The 16252-nt window shown below is 37.8% G+C and overlaps 2 protein-coding genes across 4 annotated transcripts in view; one reads left to right on the forward strand and one right to left on the reverse strand.

Moving 5' to 3' along the window:
• NEB (nebulin) overlaps nucleotides 1–13594 on the forward strand; it is a 212763-nt gene extending 199169 nt beyond the window's left edge. The window contains exons 144-155 of the mRNA XM_089520035.1: nucleotides 1403–1495; nucleotides 1951–2043; nucleotides 2462–2554; nucleotides 2989–3081; nucleotides 5114–5206; nucleotides 5587–5679; nucleotides 8251–8358; nucleotides 9230–9419; nucleotides 10772–10864; nucleotides 11047–11196; nucleotides 12123–12232; nucleotides 12805–13594. Coding sequence (XP_089376161.1) covers nucleotides 1403–1495; nucleotides 1951–2043; nucleotides 2462–2554; nucleotides 2989–3081; nucleotides 5114–5206; nucleotides 5587–5679; nucleotides 8251–8358; nucleotides 9230–9419; nucleotides 10772–10864; nucleotides 11047–11196; nucleotides 12123–12232; nucleotides 12805–12978 — 1383 coding nt within the window. The 3' untranslated portion in view covers nucleotides 12979–13594. The remainder of the gene's footprint in view (nucleotides 1–1402; nucleotides 1496–1950; nucleotides 2044–2461; nucleotides 2555–2988; nucleotides 3082–5113; nucleotides 5207–5586; nucleotides 5680–8250; nucleotides 8359–9229; nucleotides 9420–10771; nucleotides 10865–11046; nucleotides 11197–12122; nucleotides 12233–12804) is intronic.
• A 1300-nt stretch (nucleotides 13595–14894) lies between these two features.
• The window catches only part of RIF1 (replication timing regulatory factor 1), a 37579-nt gene continuing 36221 nt past the window's right edge, over nucleotides 14895–16252 (reverse strand). For all 3 annotated transcript variants that reach the window (XM_089520038.1, XM_089520037.1, XM_089520036.1), the window contains one exon: nucleotides 14895–15920. In XM_089520038.1, coding sequence (XP_089376164.1) covers nucleotides 15706–15920 — 215 coding nt within the window. In that variant the 3' untranslated portion in view covers nucleotides 14895–15705. The remainder of the gene's footprint in view (nucleotides 15921–16252) is intronic.

Consider the following 16252-nt stretch of genomic DNA (forward strand, 5'->3'; position numbering starts at 1 on the left):
CCTTAGAGGTTAATTTCATGTAAGCAACTTATTAAAATACCCAGTGACCACATTCAATGTTGCAATTAATTTATTTATACTTTCCCACCCTAATTTTAAAGTTCATCATCCTGAACATGTTAAAGCATTTTTCTCAGTGCCCCAATCCTTTCTTGTTATTAAATCACTTTGACCTTTTTTTTTTTTTAAAAAAAAGATCCCTATTTATTTCTGTGTGGCATTTTTAAAAGTGTATGGTCAAAAATCTCCTCCTGGGTTTAAAAAAAGGATAGCACAGTATTTTTTTAAAAAATGAATCAATCCAAAATTAATGAGAAAATCATCTACAATAAATAATTTTACATTCCAGAATAAGACACTGGAAAAATGTACATCATACACAATTTTAACTAGGTTCAACCATTCACGTTTGGTCCAAACTGCAATAATTGTAAACTGACAGATATGTTATATTTCTGCCTGGGGGATTTTCAGTTGTGATATCTTTCACAGTGGTTTTTTGTTTCTTTCTTGGCTAACTCTTGCATTATTTTAACATGGCAAAGGGAAACTTCTTTTACAAGTTGACTGCCACAATGTGTCTGGTATTAAGTAATAATCACAATAACTATGATGAATCTTGAAAATGGAAAACCTAAAAGAAGTCATACTGATGAGGAAAAAGTCATACAGTGGACCCCTGTTATCAGCTGGGCTTTGGTTCCAAGATCCCCCATGGATAACAAAATCCTTGTATGCTCAAGTCCCATTAAATATAATGACATAGCAAAATTGTGTCCCTTATAAAACATGGAAAATCAAGGTGTGATATTTGAAATTTATACTTTTTTTGAACATTTTCAAACTGTGGATGCTTGAATCCATGTATAAAAAATCTGTGTATAAGAAGGGCCGACTGTACACAAAAACACAAACACATACACACACAGAGTATGTGTGTCTAACTTCACAAAGTTGCCATGTAAATTTAAAGTTTACCCTCAGAACTTTCAAATTCATACTGAGCACCAGACTTTCTGTCATGCTAACTTAGTGGGTTTCTTAGTCCCTTGGGTATGATCCACACATCCACAAAGTCTTTTTAAGTGCCCTTAATTGCAATGGGGATGCTGAACATGTTTGTCAATCCCCTCCATGGAATCTGTATGAATAAAAACTGCCTGTATCTGACTGAGTCTATACTGTGTGTATTATATACACCCACCCATATATGCTATGTAATGGGATGGAAAAAGCAAAAAACCACAGGAAACATATTGTGGAAATATGACATGGACAAACTCTCATGTAGCACTGTGAAAGCATACCCAGGAGGTTTAAGACCTTCTTCTCTTTTATTTTTCTTCATTAATTGTTGTTTCATTTGCTATTTCAATTTTTGTACCACCTTTTCATCCTACAGGTCCTATATAAAGAAACACTGGGGACAGGAATCCCAACTCCTGTCACTCCAGAGACTGAGAGAGTCAAACACAACCAAGAAATACTTAGCTCGGTACATCTGGGGAAACAGTCACTTTAATTCTCTTTTGCCTTATGAATTAACTTTTTCTTCCCATCTCAACTACATCTTGCAAGTGAATTTACATCTTTTTGAAACCCTAAACTTTGGCTATTATTATTTACTGCAGAACTATATCACATTCTGAGATTATTTAATCTTTCCTTCCCACATCACATCGAAATTCCTTCCCAAATATAACTTCTTTTTTTACCAGCTTGACTGTTTTGTATTCTATGCATTTTATACATAGATGCAAAAAAAATGACACTAGCCCTTGTTTTTTTTTCAGGATAAAAAAAAGAGTGCTTTATGATTATTGTAAAACCATTAACACAAATACTTCATAAAATAATTGCATCCAAATTAAAATTATTATTACATTTCAGTAAAATAAACACAGTATTTTATTTATTACTGGCTTATTTGGCTGCTCTTCTGTCCTACAGGTGTTGTACAAAGAAAATGTAGGGAAAGCAACCCCGACTCCAGTCACTCCTGAGATGGAGAGAGTCAAACGCAGTCAAGAACACATTAGCTCGGTATTCAGAAGAAGAACAAATAAATAAATAAATTCCTGAACTTTTAACAATAAGATGTAGATGTGTTTATAATCCATACTTTCTAACAAAAAAAATAGTACCAATACCCTTTGCAACATTCTCTCCTACTTAAGATTTAACATTGTAGTATTAGGATTTGACTCACTCCTTTTATTTTTCAGAAAAGAATGTCATCTTTTATTTTCTATCTTTCCAACATTCTCATCCTACTAGATTATTTTTCTTCCATGGCTGTTGATTTAAGCATATAACTGTTTCAGATGACACTGAAATCAACAGCCAGCTAGCTTTATTGGAAGCTGGTGTGATCCAAGTATTAACATCATTAAAGGCTATTAATATTTATTCATCATCACTGCTATTTTGTGATTTCTGGATACTCTTTTGTATCCCGTAGGTTTTATACAAAGAGGAACTGGGGAAAGGTACCCCTACACCTGTCACTCCTGAGATGGAGAGAGTCAAACGCAATCAAGAACACATTAGCTCGGTATTCAAAAAAAGAAGGGAGAAAAAGATTGGAATGGTTTAAAATAACATTAAATGTGTAGTTAAAAATTCATGTTCTCTAACCTAAAATAGTACCCATTCACATCTTAACACAAAACTCCTACCCTTTGAACTCTTTTTGGTACCTTAGCTTTAACATATCAGTACTTGGATTGACTTACTCCTATCTTTTTATTTTTCAGAAAATTCTGTGCTTGGTTTGCCTTATCTACCTTTTCAACCTTCTCATTCTTACTACATTATTTCCCTATATGGATGTTGATTGAAGGTCTCTTGTTGTAGATGACACAAATCAACAACCAGCTAGCTTCTCTGAAAGCTGGTGCAATTCAAGTATTAACATAGTAAACTGATAAAATGTATATGTAATCATTGCCGTTATATGAATTCTTGCTACCCTTTTGTACCTTGTAGGTTTTATACAAAGAGGGACTGGGGAAAGGTACCCCTACACCCGTCACTCCCGAGATGGAGAGAGCCAAGCGCAATCAGGAAATCATTAGCTCGGTATATTTTTAAAATGTGTTTTTAAAAAGAATTTTTAAAAATAACATCCTAACAAATTACAGAAACTTCTTCCTCTAATACCTAAATTATTCACTCTTTTTAAATTAAAATCCTGATCCTTATATAAAATACTGACATTTTATGCATAAAATAAACCTGACAATATTAATATTTTAACCATAGAATTTAAAGGGTTTGAAATGATAGTTTTGAAATGATTACTGTAAGACCTTATCCAGGCAGATTCTGTATATCCTAGACCATATAATTTATTTCTTGACATAAAGCCTGTGGGAATGAATGTATAAAGAATAATTTAATAATAGAAAAAACAACTTCAATCAAAACTGCTTACTTTGGTGAAGAGTGATATTCAATCAGCATTGTATTGTAATTATATTCACTTAAGTATGCCACTCATTTGTTGATGTCAGAGCAAAGGAGAGAACATTCAAGAAGAAAAATGCAATACAACATCTTCAGTGCTATTCCTTTTCAAATTGATCCTTTGTTGACACTAGAGGAAGGACTCTAATATAGCATATCAATTCACAGTCAGTGTTAAAAGGAGCTTAGCATCAATGATTCATTACTTCCAGAGAGGTGGGAGGGAATTGCTAAATGTCTGATATTGCATCCGAAACAGAACTTTTGTGTCTCCCCCAATAGTGGGATGCACATTGGCTCCTGAGCAGAAACCTATACATCTGTGAAAAACTCCGCTACTTTAGTATTTCTGCAAACCTTGAGAAAGCAAAAATCTCTCCCAACCTTGACCATGTCCTAGGAAGCACTAATTAATCGTACCGGTGAAATCCTTCTCAGTACCCTTCCTTAGCTCTTTGACCAATCTTCCTCCTAGTCCTGTTATCTCCACAAACATCCAAGAAACAATGCTTGCCTGGATCTTCATCAATCTTCGCACTAAGAATACCTTACTCTCCTCTTTTGAAGTTTATATATTTCATTCTCTGTTGCTTGGGCTCCCTGTTCATTCCTGGGTTCTATCCCCCATGTATTTTTGGAATGTTGCAAATTTCTTCAGGGGATTCAGCAGCTATAAGCCTAAGAGTCTCCACCCATGCCCAGTTTCTTACAGCATCTTAACATGGACAAATGAAGATGCTAAAATTAAGTATCAGACATTTTGTGGAACTGTGTGAAGCAACACTGATGTGAAAAATAAACTACCCAAGTGATTTCCCTAAGGCATTTGTGTATCAAATGTGATACACAAGACTGTGACAACTGGACTGTGATTTTACTCTTGGGGACTTCCCTGAGAACAGCCATGGTACAAAGCTATGGATGTTGCCAACTGGATAGAGTCTGCATCTTTACATGAATATGTTTCCTTTTAATTATTTTACTTGCTTTGTTCACTCTTATACATCTTGCTCCTTGGATTTTTTTCTTTATCAATGCATTCGTACTGGAACATATTCCTGGTAGTGTATTTTTCATAAGTTATGTATGTTTCTCAAAGAAATGAGTGAGTCACACTAGAGACAGGGAGACTCAAATGGAAAAGGCAATCCTTCACACTTTGAATTTCAATGAGATTGAGGGTGCTTTCAGACAAGGCTTTTGTCTTGCAGTCACCTTGCCAAAAACACATAAATAATACAGGGAGTGCCAGACATGGTTGTTTTCTATTTGTAACCTTTCCATGTTTTTCTGACCATTAAAAAATGTTAAGGAGGCAGAGATAGACTAGGTGCATAATGCCTTTCCACGGGAAGTCTGAAGAACCCCCTGGAAGCATCCCTATGCTCAGGCAACGGTGTGGAGGATTATAACTATAGTTAAGGAAAGATGAGCTCCTGTATGGTCTAGCAAGAGAAAATATACACAGGAAAGCTCACAACCTTTTGATCTATCAGTTTTACACTGAGCACTATACAGTTTTCACTATTATCAATTTTTGTCTTTTTATTCCTAGTCCTTTCCACCATTATTATTTTTTTCTGAAATTATTGTTTTATTTATTTGTATTTTCATTTTTGGAATATATATTTTTTACAATACTTAGGTTTTATACAAAGAAAATTTGGGGCGAGCAACCCCAACACCTGTCACTCCAGAGATGGAAAGAGCCAAACGCAATCAAGAAAACGTTAGCTTGGTACTGAAATAAAAATAAAGCTTTTTTTTTTAATATTGAAAGAGCAATAAAATGATTTTTGGTTGTTGTTGTTTTTTTTAATAACACACTTGATCAACCTGGTCCTACATCTAATTTATCTCAGTGTTCCCTATTTACATAGTCTCAAAGAAACCACTCCTCTTGTTTTATTTTTTGTTTCCCTGTTTTTAAAACATTTTATTCTTTATTTCTTTTTTCTTCTTTTACTTAATCCAATAACTTTTTAACCACTTTCTTGATTTTTTTTAATGCTCACATGTCATGATGAGTATGATTAAACAGTAACACAACTTAACACAGTGGTTCTCCAACAGTGATCTAATCTTTGATTTCTGGACACTTTCTTGTATGCTGTGTAGGTCTTGTACAAAGAAAGCCTGGGAAAAGGAACCCCGACACCTGTCACTCCAGAGATGGAGAGAGCTAGACGCAATCAAGAAAACATTAGCGCGGTATTTTTCAGGAGGGCAAATCCATAATCTAAAATATATATCTTTTTAACACCCATAAATGAACTTCTTTCTATACTCGATTTTAAAAATGTTGCCCAATGATTAACTTTATTAATATCATTACAAGTATATTTTGACCTTTAAAATACTAAAATATCACCTATGTATATGCTTGACCTCACTCCTACTTTTTACATTAGAACCAGTGTAAAGATTTTAAAATAACTGTTGCCCCCAAATAACAGCTTAACAGTCATTAAAAAGTTAATATGATACCATATTGAATTAACTGTATATATGGTTTGTACTGAAATGGTTTTAGATTGTCTCCCCCCCTTTTTTTCCCTTTCAACTGCCTGTATTCTACATAAATAGAAACTTTGGTTCCCCACAGCAGGCTCAGAAAGAAGCAAGTTGTAGTAAATGTCTTGATCCCGAGAGACAGCATAGATACAGTCAAAATATTGTCTGCTTTTCCATATACTTTGTTCTCTTCTGTATGGCACCTGCACCATACTTGGACGACTATTCTGCATACCCTAGTTGCTCTTGCTGAAAGTGGATTCAGCATTAAAAACAACAACACACAGGCAGACACCCTCATCCAACATGGAATGTGGGTTGGCTAAGAATGTGTATTCATGGGTGCTTCAATTACACACACTTCTGAATTTATTTGTCAGCTCCACTTTCATAATGGGATCTGTAAAGCTGCCCCTAGTGTGGACCTAAACTTAGAATTTAGGAGGGGAGTGGGGATCTTTGTATCAATTCAGCATTTTACAGAAGGATGTCATTTAAAACAGAGTTTTGGGAGCAGCAGCTCTGGCAGCTGTAGTTCCAAACTGTGGTGCTGCTGATGTTGTGGGTGAAATCTATGGGAATGGCCATCACAGCAGAGGTATGGAAGAATTTGGGCTGTGTACAGCACAGGTTCCTATCTCCAGATTACAACCTCCCCTTGGTGTCTTTTAGTGCCTTTCCTGATTCAGCTCCTGTTTTTGAGGAACATTGTATCTCCCCAGCCTATTTCCCCATCAGAGTTTCGGAGTGGTAATAATTACTATATTCCATTTAATGTAATTCATGCTTAATTTTTATATAAAGTAAAGCTTTTGGAAGTGAAATACTGATCATTCATTTTCTTCTGTTTCCTTGGGCCAGTGTAACGCAAACACATCCACACGCTCCTCTCTTTCAAGATTGTAGATATATGGAAAACAGTGCAGAATGGGTGTCATTTTAATTTGTATGAGCCAGAGAGATCAGACAGAAATATCTTTCAGCTTATTGGGTGTCAGAGGCACAAGCTGATTATTAATAACATTGATAGAAATTAAAACATTTGAGTTTTGAAGAAAGAGAATGAATCAATTTATCCTGTGTTTAGAAATTTGGTAGGGGTAGGGTGAAAGTATGAATTGACACCATTGCTAACTAAATTACACTGCTTTACTCTCTAAACAAGTGCTGACCTGGAAGAACCAAAGGTAGGATGTATGGTAAAGGATGGACCCCTAAAGCTTTTGCTTACTCATTTCCAGTGGTTCTTTGGAAGTACTACCTTACCAAGGTCTTGAGAAGTTTGATAGGCATCTTTGTGTATCCCACTTCAGGCCTAAAAAAAACCACTATGCTTTTGTAGCCCTTAGGTCAGGGATGGACAAAGTGGAAAGCTCCAAAGTTTACCTTTCCAAGCTGTCTATTCCCGTTTTAGATGCATTTTACATGACGCTATCCTTCATAGATATTTTAGAAATTCAGCTAGTATTGAGTGTGGTAACTGCCTCTTGTTGGGACTGGGCTACCAAGAGTAGTTTCTCCCAGTGTTGTGGTCTGTTTAATCTTGTGTTATGGGGAAGGGCATTCTAGGTACTGGGTTTCAGCTGAATTGACTTTAGGATCTTACCATCGTCTTTAGGTCTGCTCTTGACCCTAGTAGGAAAGATGGAGAGGCATTGACAGAATTCTGCCCTGAGTCTTTGCTAACCACTTAGAGAAAAAAAGAGATGTTTGGTCCCCAGCCAAAAGTATTTCCCTGAAAGACAGAAATGCTAGTAGCGGGAAATTGAGACTGCTTAATCATGGCTGGGAGGGCCTGGTCAAATGTCCTTCGAGTAGTTCATTCTAGTATCAAATTTACTTGATACTGAGTCATGCAAGTGGTGGTGAAGGGTGAAGGTGAAGGTCAGCTTAAAAAGTGTAGTGATCCTGATTTTTATGCCTATGGCTTCTTGGCCATAATCTTTATCCTGATACGTGTTCTAAAATTAGAGGGGTGAGATATGGAACTTTGTCACTCCATTGTTTTGAATATTATGCATTATATCAAAAATATTTTTCTTCCATTCACAACAGTATTTTAAAGCCAACATACATTTATGCCTATTAAACTACAGTTGAGGCATATTCCTCTCACATGCACATCCATAATTAACACTCACTGTTTGCATCTCTCTTCAGGACTTCTTCATACATTGCTCATTTCTTATGCCTTCCATATAAAATCTTTCTTCACTCTCTTCTGTAATTGACCGGCCTACACTTACTGGCCCTTTCTCCTTTTGTCAGGTCCTCTATTCTGATAGCTTCCGGAAACAAGTACAAGGTAAAGCAGCGTTTGTCCTGGATACACCTGAAATGAGACGTGTTCGGGAAACACAACGACACATTTCCACCGTACGTACTGCTTTTTTTTTTTTTTGCAAAGAGCAAGATCTGGGGTTCTTTTGTGTAGAAGTAAACTGATAATGAGTGTACCAAGCAACATTCAATGTGCTTTAAGATGCAGCCAATATTGCCACAACATTAAAAGCAAGAGAAAGAATCAACTTTTGTGGTTCATTGTTTGCAGCAAGTGGACATACAATATTAAGTAAATCCAGTGAAATTATTGTACATCTGAACTAGGAAATGGTAAAAGGTTAGTAGAAATACAGATCATCGAAGACAGGTGGGGAACAGAAGAAACAAAGAGGCCTCCTAGATTCAACCAGCCCCTAGCTCTCTGTGGGCCCAATGTTATTAGGTGGTATAGCAACACTCATGGCCATTTGGTCCATGACTTCCACCTTTGGCTAGGAAACGGGCTTCCTTCCACCTCCCCACTGGGTTAGGGTAGAGAAGCACTTTCAGCTGGTACTTCCAAGAGCCTCTGGAAGCACTGCCTTGAAGGCACGTCATTTCATTCCCCTGCCGTTTTTCTCATGTAAGGAGAGGGCCAGAGTAATACTGCTCTCTCAGTCTGTACTTCCACAAGTTCCCAGAAGCATGGTCTGAGAGTAGGAAAGGGAGTCCTTACCTTCCCAATCACTAGTCAGAAATAACCATGGAATTTCACAGGCACTTCCCACTCTCTTGCAGACTGGAGGAGGTAGGACTTTATGAAATAGTGTGTGTGTGTGGGGGGGGGGGGGGGAGACTTGTCCCTGAGGTGGCCAAAACAGGATACTGGGTGAGATGGGCTAGGTTAATGGGCTGAAAGTTCCCCTTCTTCGAAGTAAGATAGGAACAGCTGGAATAGATATCTTATTTATCTAAAATATTCCAGGTGAAATACCATGAAGACTTTGAAAAGAGCAAAGGCAGCTTCACACCTGTAGTTACTGACCCCATAACAGAACGTGTAAAAAAGAATATGCAGGACTTCAGTGACATTAACTACAGAGGTATTCAGCGACGAGTAGTGGAAATGGAGCAGAAGCGGATAGATCATGATCAAGAATTTAATAACTTCACAGGTATTTAGATGTTATGATGCACAGTTCCTTTGCAAATTAAGGAATGTATAGATATAGTTCAGTTGATGAAGCAGATATGTTCTTTACTTCTTTAACAGAATCTTTGATACCAGAGATAGAAATAGCAGGAAAAGATTAGGAATAGATTACTACAAGAAAAACAATCAGGTCAGGTAAACCTTGCATAATTAAATTAAAACATTTTGGCTAAATTTTTTTTTAACATGCTGGGGATATCCTGTGAGGCCGACAATGCAGTAAGATCCGTTCCAGATGGTTACAGCCTATCTCTATCCTGTCACGGAATTCCTGTGCTATAATCTCCTTAGGAAGCTGCCTTATTATGATCCATTTTGTCTAAGCCCCATAGCAACATGTCAGTTTAGCCTAAAGGTGACAATTGGTCTAGCTTGGATCACTGCTCAGAACTTTCTGTTGTGGGGCACCATGAATATATTTTACCAAATGCCAAAAACTAAACCATGAATGTATATAAAATCATTCATATGGACCATTGTTAACTGTGGACAAGATACTGTTTTCTGTGATAGCAGACTAAATTTCTGTCAGCATACTTTGGCTGGGTTCTACTGCTTGCTTTCCACTTCCAAAATACTAGAACATACACACCCATAACGGGAGGTTACAGCAGTTTATGTCAGCTACAGGATTCTACCCACAATTCAGAGCAAAAGGAGCACTTCCTTTCTTTCCCATTTACAAAACCTTTTGGAGAAGTCACATAACAAGTGTGTGTTGAATAGCATTTCCTAAATATATATTTATAAATTTAGGGAATTATATTATTATTATTATACTTTATTTATATAGCGCTGTAGATGTATGTGTATATATGTATATATATGCGTTATATATATTTTCCCTGTCAGTCCCAAGATTAGGTGCTGTATGACACAGAAGAAAACAATGAAGAGACAAGCTCCATGTGCTCTAGGTTAGCCAACGGTATATTCAGTGTTTAAAAAGCCCAATGCATTTCAGCTTGTTTTCTACTTTTCTACATGCTTTTCAAATCTCTTTTCTCTGCTGTATGGAGACTATCACACAGGGGAAAATCAGGGATTCCGAATGCATTTTCCCGGCAAAGTTGGACAATCACGGCAAAGATTTTCAGACAATGTTGTGATCTAAGAGGACTTATCTCAGGAAGAGCCAGCAACAAACCATTCATGGGACTTCCTGTGAATGGTTTGTTGCTGGAGCTTTCCTGGTTCTTCCCGGGATAAGTCCTCTCAGATTGTGATGCATGTGAAAATCTTTGCAGTGATCATGTGACTTTGCCAGGAGGATGTAAGCCTGTTAATAAGTACATCCTGACATATCTTTCACAGATCTTCGTGTGTGGCGTACAAATCCTGGATCAGTCTTTGATTATGACCCAGCAGAAGACAACATTCAGTCGAGAAGCTTACACTTGATTACGGGTATGTTATGCAATCTTATGAATTGTTGCGTATGGATACAAGCCTCTGTAGTACAACAGTCTTCAGTCCCCATCCTTACCCCCAATAAAACTTTACCTTATATTGAATTTTAGATCATTTCCTTGCCAGTTAAATCTGCTGTCAAAGTTTCTCATCATAATTTCTTCATCTTTGACTTCCAGTTCAAGCCCAGCGACGCAGCCGAGAGCAATCCCGTTCTGCCAGCGCACTCAGTCTCAGTGCCGGAGATGAAAAATCTGAGCATTCAGAGGCTGCTGACCAGCACCTCTCCTATTACAGCAATGGAGGCTTCTACACCACAGCTGCCACAGGTAAAAGAAATTGAGAAATTTAGGCTTTTGAGTGGCAATTCTCAAAATTTTCCTCCCAGCATAGGCAATGAAAAAAGTAAATCTTCCATGCTCTCACTGGCGCTGCATCAAGATTCGAAGGGACAAAGACATTTCAGGGTACAAAAGTGGAAAGGTTAATTGTTAATTTCAAGGGTCCTTCATGTTACATTCCCATAATATAGTTGATGAAGTAACAAATGCCCTTAAACCACACCACTGATTTTTTGTAATTAAATCTCAAGTATGTCAGAGGTACATGTGCAGTGAATGATTCCTCACAAGTAGTCTTCGCATGTAGTCAAGATCAAAATAAGAAAAATTGTCCTTCATTAATAGCATCACTACAAACCTAATGCCTGTGGATACAATAAGGGAAAGTAATGGCTCACTATTTTCCAATGCCTTAGGAAAATACAGTAAGGGAAAGTGTCATGCAAAGATATTTTCTCCAAGGAGTCCTGGTGACGCACTGGTTAAATGCCAGTACTGCAGCCATTCCCAGCCACAAGGTTGTGAAGTCAATACCAGCCAGGGACTCAGGGTTGTCTCAACCTGTCATCCTTCCAAGGTCACTAAAATGTGTACCCAGCTTGTTAGGAACAATTAACGTATACTTTGTAATCCGCTTAGGGAGTGCTTAAGTGCACTGATAAGCAGTATAGAAATGTACTTGCTATTGCTATATTGGCTAGAAGAGTTCTGTGTTCCAATTCCTCCATGCATCTTTTTTAAACATGGAGGTTTCTCCAAATCATTCATTTTTATTAATACCAGTTGTCATCAGAACCAAATAAAATGCAACAGCACTCTTTTCCCACTGTAATGCCTTTTTGACAGCACACTGAAAATTTTGAAGATCAAGTTTCTAGTGCCTTCCTGTTACTCACGCCCATTTTCTTTTCTAGTGGATTATAAGCATGCAAAAACGGTAGAGCTGCCACAACAAAGATCATCTTCTGTTGCCACTCAGCAGACAACTGTATCATCCATCCCCTCTCATCCATCCACTGCGGGGGTAAGCAAAACAACAGGCTTTTCTGTGGGCAGATTATCTTTCGGAACAGGGTTGGTGCATGTAACAGGCTGCTGTGCTTAGAAAAGCCACATATCAAATTCAGGGCCCTTTTCAATTAATAGTAAAAAAACCTCCCTAAATTAATGGGGGTGAGGCACAATTGTAGGTATCCAGATGTTGATTTCTGGTTTTGCAAAACTGATTTTTAAATGTAGCGAGTCCCAAACTTTGGCCCTCCAGGTGTTTTGGACTTCAGCTCCCAGAATTCCTGATTGGCAAAGCTGGCTGGGACTTCTGGTAGCTGAAGTTCAAAACACCTGGAGGAGCAAAGTGTGGGAACCACCATGTTGAAATACTGCAAGAGGGCCCTGTGAGCTACAGAAAAGATGATTTGCTGCTTCTACAGCCTTTTGGCAGAGGCAATAAACCTCCCACCCAACCTCAGTAGTATGGAGGAATCTGTGCCTAGGGGATACAGGAACAGGCTTGGGGTGCAATTTCTCCAGGTTTACCCTAACACACTACATGTGTAACCTGAAGATTTTTCTTTCTTTTATAAATGATCACAACAGAAGACGTACCGTGCAATGTATGACTACACAGCAGCAGATGCAGATGAAGTGTCCTTCAAAGATGGTGATGCTCTTGTCAACGTCCAAGCCATTGATGAAGGATGGATGTACGGGACTGTGCAAAGAACCGGGCAAACAGGCATGCTTCCAGCCAACTATGTAGAAGCACTTTAAGCCTTAAAAAGGGTGACCGTCCCTAAAACATATCAACATGGACAATAAAAAGGCACCTTACATTGCAACTGCCTGTTATTACCTTTAATAGCTTCTCAGGTACCTGTTTTCCTGTTGATATGCCTTAGGCATTTGGTCTGTCAAACATGTTCAGCAAATGTTATCAGAACTGAATTGTAAGATTAGTCACAGTATCAAGAGGGAAGCATCATCATCCTATCAACCTCAACCATTATCTTCAATTCATTGGAGTTATGCCAAAAAGGTGGTGATGGGGAACTTGTTTGATTCTCAATTCCAAGATATAGATCACCTTTTTGGAATCAAAATGAATCCACACACATTCTCAATACAAAAACTGTGTTGGTTTTAATGGTTTTCTTTTCAAGCAACAGTGTTCTCCTTGGATATTCTAATTAGGTGAATGTATTTATTTTGTTTTGTCAGTAACAATATTGTAAAGCTTAATACCTCAAACCAGTTAAACATGGGAAAGCCTCTCCTCTTGTCTGCTTAGAGAATGCTGATGCATGCCTTTTTCATCTGAGTGTTCTGGGATCACAGTGCTGTTATTCTCTCTCAAATTAGTGACTAATAAATTTCACATTTCTGCACACATTTCGTTTCTTATTTTGGTGGAAAAAGTATGGGAAAAAACATATACAGTCTGTCCTCCCCATACATGGGGGATCCGTTCCAGACCACCACCCCTGCGTATGGGGAAAAAGCATATGCTCAAGCCCCATAGAAAAAATGGGGTGTGTGCTCACGGCGGCTGGAGCTTGCCTTCCACGTAAGCTCAAAGCCACGGATGGCAAGCCTGCCTATGGGGAGGGCTGACTAAATATGAAAGGAACTTATTTTCTACTTCCTCAGTAGACACTCAAAAGGATAATTTCCCATATTGTCCAGAAGAAGCAGAGAACACATGATGAAATGCGTTTGATGTCTCTGGCTATGGAAATAAAATATCTGTCATAATTAGTAGCCATCCATAGCTTTAGCCTCCCTGAATTTTTCTGCTTGCGTTTTAAAAGGCAGTAAAAGGACCTGGTTTTAGTCTAGGAGCCCAGAGTTTGAATCCCTGCTCAGCAATGGAAACCCACTGAATGGTCTTGGGCAAGTAATTCTCTCAGTCTCAGGGGAAGGCAATGGAAAATTCCCTCTGAATAAATCTTGCCAAGAACACCCTGTGATGGAGTCACTGTAAGTCAAAAATGACTTAAAGGAACACAACATACAGTAAAGTGACCCATGCTTGGATGCTTATTTACTGCACAGAAATAGTAGCATTCACTACTAGTCAAGAAAACCAAGAAATACATTAAGGGTGTACTACCTATGCTTCTAATGTCTCCAAACCTATGTATAGAAGACTACTAGAAGCAAACGAGAACTCATAAAGGAGATACCACAGATAAATATATTTAAGAAGGGAACTCAACCTGGACAGGAGTTTAAGGATGATGCTGAAGACACAGCTGCAAGCCAATCCAATAAAGAGAGAGCTGTTGAATAAACAGCTTCTCAAGCAGCTCAGGTTTTCAAAACACACTTGCAGGGGGGAAATGGTAATGAATTAAGTACAAACACGGAAAGTTGTGTCAGGGTGGCTAGTTTAAAATGAGATTAGGTATGAAGAAATGTCTACAACGAAAGGATTGGAAGCTATCTTTAGAGCAACAGGAACAAGCAAAACCACCTGAGACAACTGAACAATTTCTGTGGTTCTTTGGATCTCTGGCTTTACCTGCAAGCACAAACCCTATACTTATTCTATGCAAACTTGTTCCCTTCCTACACAGAGGCTACTTTTCTCTTTGGAAGTGTTAGCTGTACAGTTTTCTTGCACATGGACTGCCAAACTTCTTTCAACCATGCCAGAATCAAACCAAAATGACTACAAACATTCACTATTTTGTTTATATATATTTATTTGTTTCCTAACCAAGTGTCTCACATATCTCTGTCCAAACTGGCAAACATAGTATGCTTTATTCAGTGAAAATTTCTCCCATCCAAAGATATCACAGTTTATTGCATGCAGAGACCATAATTTATAACATCTGTAACTGGTAAAACTATACATAATATACAAAGTTATTTCTGCCCAATCTACTTTATCCTGGAGGAGGGAGAAAGCATAGCTCTGTTGCGTATAAAATTCTAATGACTTGTGATTTGATCATGAGAAAACCCACTGGAACTGTGTACTGACATGTTTTCTTTTGCATAACAGATGCATGCAAAAATAGGCTGTGTATAAAGCTGAATAATTATTTGGAGATACTGGTTAAGTATTAATTATGCACTGTACAATTTCACATGAAAAACCTACTGTACACCCTAATATGAAAAAAACAGCACTTTCAAAAATATCAGGAATTGGGAAATGACTTCAAACTTCACTCACATCAGTGAAATCCAGGTTTTCCCACTATGTCTGATGCAGCTCTGCATCAAAGCCTGCTTTTTAAAAATATAACTAATCTACTAAACATGAAGTTTCACAGACTTTGCACATCTTAAAATTTGGGGAAATGTGCATAGCAGCAATTATAAAATTGTCAATTTGGATAGGGCACAGAATTTTAAAGGTTAATGCCTGCATGCTTTCTTTAAAAAAAAAAAATACATCAGTTGAAAACATCAGACTCATGAATTCACCCGAAATAAAAATACAGGATTTTAGAAATAAGATGTTTCTTAAAGAATTACATAAAATGATTAAACAGTGCTCTCTTGGGGTGAAGACTTCCAACGACTCTGTAAATTTTTCATAATACAATTTGTCATGCTATGGAGTTTCTCTTGCATTTCAAAGAGTTCATTCCCTGAATATCTAAGAAGATTTTCAGATGTCATCTGAGCAGCAAGTGTATTGATCTGGGCCCAAAGGTCTACAGTTGACTGGTCATCTGCCCTCAAGGCAACTGGCTCGCCTGAGAAGAAAATAAAACAGTAAACACACATCTATTCATGGACACAAAGCATAAGTTATTCTCGAGATCCATACCTATGTGAATGGTATGCAACACTTATCTATCCAATTACATGCACCCAATCTTCCACCCAATGGGAAGAGGCATTGCTAGTGTAATACATAGAGGAGACCTAAACATACAGTAGAAATCACAGTATGGTATGGTAGCAATCACACTGCCGATGATAATATAGCAATGGCCTTAACATGGGATGCAAATGGTTTAGGTTGGGTTGGAAATTGTTAATGTCCTCCAAATGTTGCTGGACTGCACTAACACATCTCACACAG

The sequence above is a fragment of the Sceloporus occidentalis genome, unplaced genomic scaffold, assembly GCF_023333645.1.
Source record: "Sceloporus occidentalis isolate IW3139 unplaced genomic scaffold, rSceOcc1.0.p SCAF_4, whole genome shotgun sequence".
Lineage (NCBI taxonomy): Eukaryota > Metazoa > Chordata > Lepidosauria > Squamata > Phrynosomatidae > Sceloporus > Sceloporus occidentalis.